We start from the raw sequence: 10,544 nt of genomic DNA, 5'->3' as shown, positions 1-10,544 counted from the left end.
TTATTTAAATTTATAGTTAAATTTAGAATAAATATAAATAAAAAATATTATATATCTCTGATTCAATGACTCGACTCGTTCAAATCGGAAAACTGATGAGCGATCTGAGCCGAAGTTTTTCTGACTCGTTAGAAAACGAACCTAACAAATTGAGCCCAAAACAATCCGAGCCAAACGAGCCGAACCTCAAACGATTCGAGTTGGCTCGTTTGACACCCCTAATTATTAACAATCCGATGAAAAACGATGACCACAAGGTCCACAACTGATACGGTAAATCGAAAATTCGGTTCCAGTAACACGTCATTGGCAAGTTAAAAAAAATTACCAATTCATTGTCACGTCACACATAACACGCCACGTCAGCAAAAGTAAAAAAATGCACATATATATACACATATGCTTAAATACTCAAACACATGGCTATACATACATATACATATATACATACATATCCATATATACATGTACACACACATGCACATGTATTCGAATCGATCGATGAGAGACAAAACCAGTAAATGGAGAACTGAAAACGATTAAGAGATCAAGTTTCAACAAAAAGATCAAAGAATCAAAGGTGAAAGTGTTTTTGCCACATCTTCAAAACCCAACATGGCAAATGAATATCATCATCATCATCATCACCTGATATATTTCCTACATCGATCTTCTGTCTCTAGTTCAAATGTCTGTATATCAAAAAACGAATCTCTATCATCGTTTCTGTTTTGTATTTACCCTAATTCCTTGCCCTTGCTGCCGCTACAGGCCTCCCCAGTTCAAGAACTTCTTGACTTCATCGTACAAAACCAAGATAGCAGCTGAGCCTGTACTCCTAAACATGTTTGAAACCGCTCCTCGGTAAAAGGAAACCGCCCCCTCGCTCGTATATATCTTCTTCCAGCACTCCAGCGTGCCACGGTACATTGGGCGGTCCGCTCCAGATTGCATCATCATCCGTCTTCGAACTGTATCTAGCGGGTAGGAAACCAACCCTGCAGACGTCGTCACCGCCTGAGCCAATATCCATCTCTTCCACAGTGCCAGTTCCGGTTTTGACTCTTCCGAGAAGATCTCCTTCATCGTGTCAAAACCCCCGAAATAGAGGCCTCGGTGTACGATTATCCCGTGTAGAGAGGCAGGAAGGCCTCTGTAGATTCCCCGAAACCCGTCTTTCTTATGGATTGTTGATAGGAAATGGCAGATTCCTCTGAATTGGCGTACCCCGGGTTTTCCTATGTCAGCGGCCAAGCGGGTATGCGCTATATCAAGCGGGTATACTACTATTAGTGTTGTGCATCCAGCTGCAGCTCCAGCAGCGAAGTTGGCTGACGCACCGGCAAAAATATGATTTTCTTCGGAGCTGCTGTTTCTCAGAATGTTTCTGTAGAGATCCTGCAGAAACAACACAGAGAAAAAATCTTAGGAGGCGAAAGAGAGCGAAAGATATTATTGGAATCAGTCCGATATGTTACCAAGAGAACCAGAGCTAGATTCTTTACGTTTTATCTTCAGCTGAAACAAAACTATATACCGTTTCACCACAGCTTCTATATTTTCATTGCAGAAAATGTTCAAAGTTGATTCAGAAGAAAACCCTCTTATGGTTTCGCCCGACAAGCCAGTTTTCTTCTTCATCGAGAAAGCAAATTTTTTAAAACAGGACATCTCTTCATCATGCTTAGAGCTATCAGACTATCCACTCATATACCTGAGCTATCAGACTATCCATTCTATAGCCCACACACAGGCAATTGCATTGGTATACAGAAATCACATTTTCCTAATGTTACTTGCCGAAAGATAATGCTATATCGACATTTGACAGTACTTATTTCTACGACACAGTATCCTGTCTTTGGATTATAACTGAACAAACATGAAAACCTTAATTGTATCCAACTCCAACAAAATAGGGAAAACTCTTTCATCACGCCTGTCACCAAACACTATAGACAAAGGTTCTCTTTACTCCTCAGCAAACAAATTTTCATGGCGATTCATCCATATTTACAAGAGAAGACGCATATGTTATAAGGCTTCTAACAGATACAATCATGCTAGCAGTCAGAACAATCCTGAAGGATCATGCTTTACATTATTTTTCCGAAATTCATAGCCATTTACAAGATTAGATGGATAAGTTATAAGGCTTCTAACCGGCAGTATTATGCCTGCAATCAACCAATCTTATAAAGATTCTTGCTTTGGGTAATCATCCTCCAATTATCAAACAACCCTTTTCAATCTTTCTGATAATTCAAGAAAAAGACGAGCAGGAATCACATGAACATCCAACCACCACCAATGTACCTAAATATCTTGTTACTGGTTGCTTCACACCAACCAACTCAAAATACCCTAAATCTCACATCAAAACCCTAACCAGAATCCGAATGAACACAATCAGGACGTCCCCAAACGTTACCTTGAGCGAGAAATTGAGCGCCACAGAAGGGTAATAGCGAAGAACGCTGCTTCCATTGCCTCTCCACAGAGACAGGAACCCATCTTCTCTGACAGTACGGAAGATGCAATCGAACATTCCCTTGAACCTCCTCCTCCCGCCGCCGCTGCCATCACCGACTATGGAGAGATTGCTCTCTTGGGTCTGCAACAGAAGCTTTGCCCGCTCAATCGGAGCCACGATCGTGTGAACTACACCCCCCATCATCGCACCGGCAAGCAAATCCCTGTGGAAATGCTTCAGCGATGGCAGAGAAGAAAATGAAGAAGACGACCCATATGGAGGGATCCCACGCGCTTTTGACCCGGTTTCCCCACCTGGGTCGTCGTCATCGTCGTCGTATTTGCTCATACTTCGCCGCAAACCTTCTCTTTCCTTCTCTGAAATCTCCGGCAAAGTATTCGTTTTTCTTTCCGGCGGAATCTCACTCGCTGGCGTCGATGATCAGATGGGTTCTTACCGAGATGGAATTGGTGGCGAGTAGTTGTACTGCGTGTTGGGGAATTCGCTTCGGGTGTGGAGTTTTCTTGCGTTTTCTTTTCCAGGAAAATGGAATGGGACGGGAGAGAGAAAATGTTATATTCGATCGGAGACCGGGAAAGGCTGTGGATAAATTCGGATCAGAGTCAGCACACACGATTTGCCACGTCGTTGGTGGTAACTAATCTTTATATAATTCTTCAGATTTATTCTATTTTTCGCCGAAAATATTGTGTTCTAATTTCAATAAATTTCCTTTTATTTTTTAAAATATATATAATCATTCCGTTTATGCTTTCCTTTTATGTAATATATTTTGTGTCACAAATTCATTCTTGGGTGTTAGAATTGTTTGTAATCATAGATATAACAACTGATATATTAACGATACCTTATGAATATTAATATAACACGATTATATTAAAAATAATTAAGTATACGAAAAAAATGAAGTTACATGTAAAGAAATAAATGAAAAATTAATATTGGATGCGGTCGGCTAAACTTTTTCAAAAACTGGAATTTAGTTGGTTGGTGGATAACAGTTCTAAATAAATATTTATAGTCATAAATAGAATATATGACAAATTATAGATTGTTTTTTTTTTGTGGTCGATTAAGACCTAAGTTCTAACATGGTTGGCTTAAATACATTAACGATAACTATTTTTTATAAATAAAAAAGCAAGTATCATTTTGATGCATATTTGAATTGATGTTTCAAATTTCGTTTTTTTTTTAAAATTTCTTTTTGAATATTAGAGAGGGAATAATAAATTGTCGAATTTAATTTTCTAGAGTTTTTGGAGGTTGAGTACAAACAAATGAAATTAAACCGAAGTAAACCGTACATTTAGCCAAACCAAACAAACCGGCTAAATTAATGTAAATAACAAACCTTACAGTTGTCATTTCAGCTATGAGACTGAATGTGCCTTTATATTTATTACCTACCAATTAATGTACACCTTTTAACTATAAAACCACGATTTTATTTATTTCTATCATATCATTAAGATTATAGTTGATTTTAAAACCGACTTTTTATTGCATCCACCCGCTTATTTATTTTATATTTTGGTTCGATTTTTATGTATCCAATTCATCCAAAACCGAAAATGGCCATGTGTATGGATATCCTTTCTTTCGCCCATTTTTATTTTCAGTTTATACCAATTTTCAACATTTTTTTATTAATCGTCCGTATTCTGCACCAATATCCAACTAATACTAAAACCGAAATCCAGCCGAATGATTTAGAATATAAGTTCTTTCCCCAAATTTCTATATTTATTGGTTCTCATGCCACAACATCATCATTTTCACCCTTTTTTCCCTCAATTTGATAGCAATTATTTACCGTATTTAAATAATAATTCTCTACAAAAAGAGATGAGATAATTAAAATATAAAGAAAATGATACATAACTCGTTTTGATGCATCTTGAATATTTTATGGCAAAGTGGTTGAATATTGAATGAAGTGAAATATTAATAAGAGGAGTTAAAAAGGTTTTGTGGAAGAAGTTGCATGGTATGAAACATCCGTATTATTTTTTTTTCCATTTTGTAAAAAATTATATTTGTTTTGTTTTTATATATCATTTTTTTTAGCTTGATACGCATTTGATGCAACTTTTGTGGTTCAATTCTATATTAGTTTTAACATATTTATATATTATTCATTTCGATTCAATTCTATATAAAAAATATTGTATTAAATTATATTTGGCTTGGCTTTTATTTGTAGAATTGAATAATAATTCTACTGCAATGAAATTATTTAATCTTAAACAATAACAGTTGTAATTTAATAGATTCGAGATCAAGTATGGTATGTGTGTATATATAATGATTATGATTATGATTATGATCATCCCCGCGTTAGCCAGTGGAATTAGCTGTCCCCACGTATCACATGATCATGATGCCATATTTCTGTTACCAAAAGCTTTGAAGGGCGTTTTTGTCATTCTACATAAGTCGTGCACCATTGCTTTTATTAAAAAAAAAATATATGCGAAATGGAAAAAAAAAAACAAGAAAATATTTGTAAATCGTCATTCCCTGCACATCTCCCTGCTTTGTATCGTCTTCTGATTTCTCTCTCTAAATTTACTTTTTGTTCTCTCTCTCTCTGTGGATTCATCATCGTCTTTGGTGGAAACACGACAAGACGAGAGAGAAAGCGGACCGGAAAGCAAAGACAAAAAGGAAACAAGTTCACCGGGAATGTCGCCGTCGCTGATTTTCCCGGCGATTCTCCGGAGGTAGTACAAGTAGAGTGCCATATACCCTAAAAAAAAATGCAAGAGGCTCTTTTCAGTTTCTCCGACGACATTCACGACAAGACCCCATCTTGCACTGAACCCACTTCTTTCCTACGAGGTGGCTCACGATCCCAGCAAAGCTCCCGCCGCGTGGTCCCCACGCACTGCGACGCGGTCGCGGCGACGGATTCTCCGGCGACGGAGGTTCGGACAGTGGAGAAGCTTCTGAAGAACGGCGACCTGTACAAGGGAGGTTTGTCGGCGGGCGTGCCCCATGGGGCAGGAAAGTACCTCTGGTCCGATGGGTGCATGTACGAAGGAGAGTGGACGCGCGGGAAAGCGAGCGGAAAAGGCCGATTTTCATGGCCGTCGGGTGCCACGTACGAGGGGGACTTCAAGGACGGTCGGATGGACGGCGAAGGCACATTCATCGGCATCGATGGCGATACTTACAGAGGGCATTGGCTTTGGGGTCGAAAACATGGCTATGGAGAGAAGAGGTACGCAAATGGCGACGTTTACCAAGGGAACTGGAAGGCGAATCTTCAAGACGGCCATGGAAGGTACGTTTGGAGCGACGGGAACGAGTATGTCGGAGAATGGAAGAACGGCGTTATCTCCGGGAAAGGTGTGATGACTTGGGCTAATGGGAATCGATACGATGGGATTTGGGAGAATGGGGTTCCAAAAGGGAAAGGGATTTTCACCTGTGGTAACGAGATAACTAGTACTAGCCATAGCAATAGCAATAGTAATAGCAATACTAACAATCATCACTTTGGTGGGTGGGGAAGGAAGAAGAAGAAGGAATCGTCGGTGACGGAGACCATGTCGACGACGATCATGGAGGAAGATATGGCGAGTAAGTTGTTAACGGATGCTGCGTCTCGGAACACGAACTTTCCGAGGATCTGCATATGGGAATTGGATGGTGATGCTGGCGATATTACTTGTGACATTGTTGATAACGTTGAAGCTGCGTCCATGTATAGTCAATACACGAGCGAGTCAGATACGGGCGATAACACAAGCGGAGGGGGAGAATCCGAATCACTGAGGAGTCCATTGTGGTCGAACAGGGAAGCTGTGAATGTGAAGAGGAGTCCTAGGTGGTTGGATCAAGGGGATGTGAAGAAACCTGGACAAACAGTGACGTTTGGGCACAAGAACTATGATTTGATGTTGAATCTGCAACTTGGTATTAGGTGTGTTGTCTAGTTAGGGCATATTTTGCTTCAGACATTGTTTCTCCTGGTGTTGTCTTATGGGATTTGACTTGTGTGTAAATACAGGCATTCTGTCGGGAAGCATGTGTCAGTGCTTCGGGGACTCAAGCAATCCGATTTTGATCCTAAGGAGAAGTTCTGGACAAGGTTTCCTCCTGAAGGGTCGAAGTCCACACCTCCGCATCAATCTGTGGAGTTTAGATGGAAGGATTATTGCCCCATGGTGTTTAGGTATGAATTATTTTGTGGTTGCTTGTTCTGCTTCATTCATTCCCTTTGCAGTTTAGAACAGGTTCGACTTCAAAGTCTGTTTCCACTTGTGGATTTCCCAGAATTAGAAACTGTACTGTTCGTGGAATCTTTGGTTTGTGACCAATGTTTTTTGTTGCTCAGGCATTTGAGAGAATTGTTTGCCATTGACCCGGCAGACTACATGTTGGCCATATGTGGAAATGAGTCACTCCGAGAGTTTTCTTCCCCGGGAAAGAGCGGATGCTTCTTTTACTTGACTCCAGATGAACGATTCATGATAAAAACAGTGAAGAAATCTGAAATCAAGGTATAGTTTGATTTGGGTTCTGAAGATATTTTTCGGAAACATGAGAAAAGGATTAAGCAGCTGTTAACGGTTCTTAGGTGCTGGTTAAGATGCTTCCAAGTTACTATGAACACGTTTGCAAGTACAAGAACTCGTTGGTGACAAAGTTTTTCGGGGTGCACTGTGTCAAGCCAGTGGGAGGTCAAAAGGTATGAAAATTGGGTTATAATTTTCAGATTGTTTGTTTCATGTAATGATATGACTGCTGTTCTTATTTGGCACTGAAATGCACACCAGACACGCTTCATTGTGATGGGGAATCTTTTCTGTTCGGAGTACCGTATTCACAAGAGGTTCGACTTGAAAGGTTCATCTCATGGACGCACAATCGACAAGCCTGAAGGTGAAATTGACGAGACCACGACACTCAAAGACCTGGACCTGAAGTATGTGTTTCGGCTTGAGAGCTCGTGGTATCACGAGTTTATCAGGTGAGAACCCACACACAATCCCCACCATTCAAGTTGTGTCTCCGTTCTTTGCTCTCTTCATGGCTCCAAACACTGACATTCCAATGAACTGTGCTCAGGCAAATCGATAGAGATTGCGAGTTCTTAGAAACCGAGAAGATTATGGACTACAGTCTCTTGATCGGCCTTCATTTTCAGGACGATTCCTTGCGCGACGACATGTCCTTGAACATTGGTAATTCCTTTTCTGCGTTCAATTTTCAGTACATTTTAGCTATCGGATCATGAGTTGAATTTAATACTGAGAAGATAGTTTGCTTTATCCAGCTCGAAGAGACCATGATGACAGATTGATGAGAGGGTATCATTCACTTCCAAATATGGATTGTATCATCGAAAGCAAGTATGTTCTCTGCTCTCTCTGCTTCATCAACTTTACTTCCATTCACGTTTTGGTTGTTGAACCAATCTCTGTCCAAAAGAATAAAGAAACCCAATAGAAAACCAGCTGGGTCTTTGAAAAAATAGTGTTTCATGGTTCTCCTCTGCCTAATACACTGCCTCCACAAAGAAAGCAAAAGACAGACAACTAGGATTATAATAATAATTTGACTTTAATAGGCTATATAATGATGTCTGGGACTTTTTCCCTTGTATATAATACCTTAAGATGTGCCGCCCACTAATCATATAATCTTGGGGTTGGATTGGTTAATAGTTTTATTAGATTCATACAATAAGGTTAGATGTTGGCCCACCATCTCAGCCGATATTCTTTGTATGCTGTGCATGTCTTGTTGCAGAGATTAGCTTTTGAATTCTTCGTGTGGTCCCTATCGTCTTTGACTCAAAAATAACAGAGATGCGCCTCTGTTTTTGGAAGTTGGCATGGCCTAAAACCCTCATGCATTGCGAGAATCTACTACACTGAGGCATTAACAAATTGAGAGATTATGCTTCTGATTTAATCAAAACTTTATGTTTTAGCCTCTTCATTGATCTCATATCAGAGTACCCCTTTGTTCTTGGCATCCTCAATTTAGACCTTCACCCATTGCAAGTGTGTGCATATATATATATAATGACCAAAACCATTATTGGACAGAATGACATTTATACTATGCTTCTCCTGACCTTACACAAAGTTTAGATTTTTAGCCTATTCACTGACATTGAGAACATTTGGGTTGGTTGGTTGGTTTATGAACAAAAATGTAGCAGGGGGCCATTGATCAAGCTCGGGGCAAACACACCCGCGAAAGCAGAGCGGGTGACAGGACTTGAACAGGAGTCATACCCAGGCAGCGAAAGCAATGCCTCGACACCCAAGAGTACGAGCAATGAGGTATTGGATGTGATCCTATATTTCGGTATAATCGACATTCTCCAAGACTACGATATCACGAAAAAGCTAGAGCACGCGTACAAATCCCTTCAAGCAGATCCCACTTCGATCTCAGCAGTGGATCCAAAACTCTACTCAAGAAGGTTCAGAGATTTCATTAACAGGATTTTCCTAGAAGGCAAATGAGAAGAAGAAACTTGGTCCTGACAAATTGGTGAGTGTTTTTTCTTGTGGCTGAAACCAAGGAACTGTTTGCTGTCTAAGGGAGAGTATTGCCAGAGTGCAGTGACAACAGATACAGACAGGAAATATGCACACATGACTTGCACAGAGTTTACTGATGGAGTCTGAGACCTGTGGTTTGAGTTGTTAAGCGTTCAGAATTTCAGGAATAGGGCGTTTGGCGATTGGCGTTTGGGGATTGGAATATATATATATATATGTATGTATGTATGTAATTGGCTTCTTTCTTCCCGTTTTATTCATTGGGGAAGCAAAGAGTTTTTGTACTCAAACAGAAGCAGGTGAAGAGAAATATATAGGCAAATGCTTCTGGAGTTCATTGTTTTGTGGCGATCCCATGAATTTGTACAGAGAAAATCGGGTAAAATGGGCATTTGAGATTCTTTTTTTTTTTGGGTCGGATTCTTGTCCTAGATCTTTAATTTTATTTTTGTCGATTTCTGACATTCGTGGTTTACCATTTGAACAAGAAAAGGCTTTTGATTGGACGAAGAAAAGGGAGGAAACAAGTTTGGTTCTTTTGCTTTTTTTCAATTAAATTAAAAAAAAAAAGATCATAAAAAGAAGGGAAAGGGGGAAGAGAGTTGTGATTCAGTTTAGGTGGAAGTGATTTTGCTTTTGGTCTTTTTCTTTTACTGTTTGCGATGTTTGAAAAGACAAAGCGCTGTTTTGTCGGGAAATATTTACAAGACACATAAGTAAGCCTTTGAAATTTGTTGTTTTGAATGGAATCTATAATTTTAGAATCTAAAAAAAATTTTGCTTGCAATGAATTTAAATGGAAAAGAATTGATTTATTTCGACACGAGTTTTTAACAGTTTCTTTATCGTATTTTTATACGATTTCCCAAAATCTTTCAAACTATTTTTAATTTCAATTTTCGGCTCACCCCCGGTTTAATTCAATTTATCAGAAGATTGCCCCCCCAACAAATAAAATATTTGGTCTGGCCCTATTATTATTATTATTATTATTCAAATCTGGTTTGTATTATTTCTAGTTCGGTTCTAAAAGTAGCTTCACCAAAATATATACATCGGCCCTGTTTCAGAGCATGACTACTGAACACTTCTGTCTCTATTCACCGATATTCTCCTTCAATATTTCCAAGGCTTTAATCTCAATTTTGTAGAGAAAAAAAAAGAAAATAATTTGGCATTAGCATAATAACATGGTATAATAATTACTTGAAATAATCGGGTCTTAGAATCGTAATGATGCTTGGAGCCGGCTGTCCATCCTCCTCTCTCTGTTTCCACATCTCCCCATTCCCTTGGATGTACCACGAGACTCTCGGTGATAACGGCGTGTACAGATCTGCAGATTTACCATTGTAATGAATCAACTTCCCTAGTTACGTTTCTACTGGCCACAGTGAAAAAGCAAGGGTAAACATATCGCAGAAGCAGCCATCATGAAAAACAGTAAACTTCCGGGTTTCTCATGTCTTTGCTCACAAGGAATATCATCGAAGATACGACCAATCACTACAACTCTTTCC

At 39.4% G+C, this 10,544-nt stretch overlaps 3 protein-coding genes across 6 annotated transcripts in view; 1 reads left to right on the top strand and 2 right to left on the bottom strand.

Annotated features, from left to right (window-relative positions):
* Positions 1 to 518: 518 nt before the first annotated feature.
* LOC104804439 (probable ADP,ATP carrier protein At5g56450) lies at positions 519 to 3,108 on the bottom strand. The gene is made up of 2 exons (XM_010528741.1): positions 2,432 to 3,108; positions 519 to 1,398 (listed from the first exon to the last, which is right to left on the bottom strand). The coding sequence occupies exons 1-2, from the start codon at positions 2,819 to 2,821 to the stop codon at positions 766 to 768; spliced, it is 1,023 nt and encodes a 340-aa protein (XP_010527043.1). The 5' UTR covers positions 2,822 to 3,108; the 3' UTR covers positions 519 to 765.
* Positions 3,109 to 5,021: 1,913 nt separating this feature from the next.
* Positions 5,022 to 9,481, top strand: LOC104804438 (phosphatidylinositol 4-phosphate 5-kinase 3). Of its 4 annotated transcripts, none has more exons than XM_010528738.1 (8): positions 5,022 to 6,425; positions 6,513 to 6,677; positions 6,840 to 7,005; positions 7,083 to 7,193; positions 7,282 to 7,475; positions 7,574 to 7,689; positions 7,782 to 7,857; positions 8,676 to 9,481. In XM_010528738.1, the coding sequence occupies exons 1-8, from the start codon at positions 5,257 to 5,259 to the stop codon at positions 8,983 to 8,985; spliced, it is 2,307 nt and encodes a 768-aa protein (XP_010527040.1). In that variant the 5' UTR covers positions 5,022 to 5,256; the 3' UTR covers positions 8,986 to 9,481. The 4 variants fall into 4 exon arrangements, with proteins under 4 accessions (XP_010527040.1, XP_010527039.1, XP_010527041.1 ...); XM_010528737.1 differs by having other exon boundaries at positions 8,673 to 9,481; XM_010528739.2 differs by having other exon boundaries at positions 7,768 to 7,857; positions 8,673 to 8,971.
* A 621-nt stretch (positions 9,482 to 10,102) lies between these two features.
* The window catches only part of LOC104804437 (probable magnesium transporter NIPA6), a 4,146-nt gene continuing 3,704 nt past the window's right edge, over positions 10,103 to 10,544 (bottom strand). The window contains exon 10 of the mRNA XM_010528736.1: positions 10,103 to 10,360. Within this exon, the coding sequence (XP_010527038.1) occupies positions 10,227 to 10,360 (134 nt within the window). The 3' untranslated portion in view covers positions 10,103 to 10,226. The remainder of the gene's footprint in view (positions 10,361 to 10,544) is intronic.

This window comes from Tarenaya hassleriana, unplaced genomic scaffold (assembly GCF_000463585.1).
Source record: "Tarenaya hassleriana unplaced genomic scaffold, ASM46358v1 Cleome9, whole genome shotgun sequence".
In the NCBI taxonomy this organism is placed as follows: domain Eukaryota; kingdom Viridiplantae; phylum Streptophyta; class Magnoliopsida; order Brassicales; family Cleomaceae; genus Tarenaya; species Tarenaya hassleriana.
The sequence above is the reverse complement of the archived record's forward strand: the minus strand, read 5'-3'. Positions and strand labels throughout refer to the sequence as shown.

Coding starts and splice junctions, on each gene's coding strand:
- LOC104804439 (XM_010528741.1), bottom strand. CDS start 2,821: ATGAGCAAATACGACGACGATGACGACGACCCAGGTGGGGAAACCGGG. Junction 1,399..2,431: donor CGCTCAATTTCTCGCTCAAG/GTAACGTTTGGG, acceptor TTGTTTCTGCAG/GATCTCTACAGAAACATTCT.
- LOC104804438 (XM_010528737.1), top strand. CDS start 5,257: ATGCAAGAGGCTCTTTTCAGTTTCTCCGACGACATTCACGACAAGACC. Junction 7,690..7,781: donor CGACATGTCCTTGAACATTG/GTAATTCCTTTT, acceptor TGCTTTATCCAG/CTCGAAGAGACCATGATGAC. Junction 7,858..8,672: donor GATTGTATCATCGAAAGCAA/GTATGTTCTCTG, acceptor ACAAAAATGTAG/CAGGGGGCCATTGATCAAGC.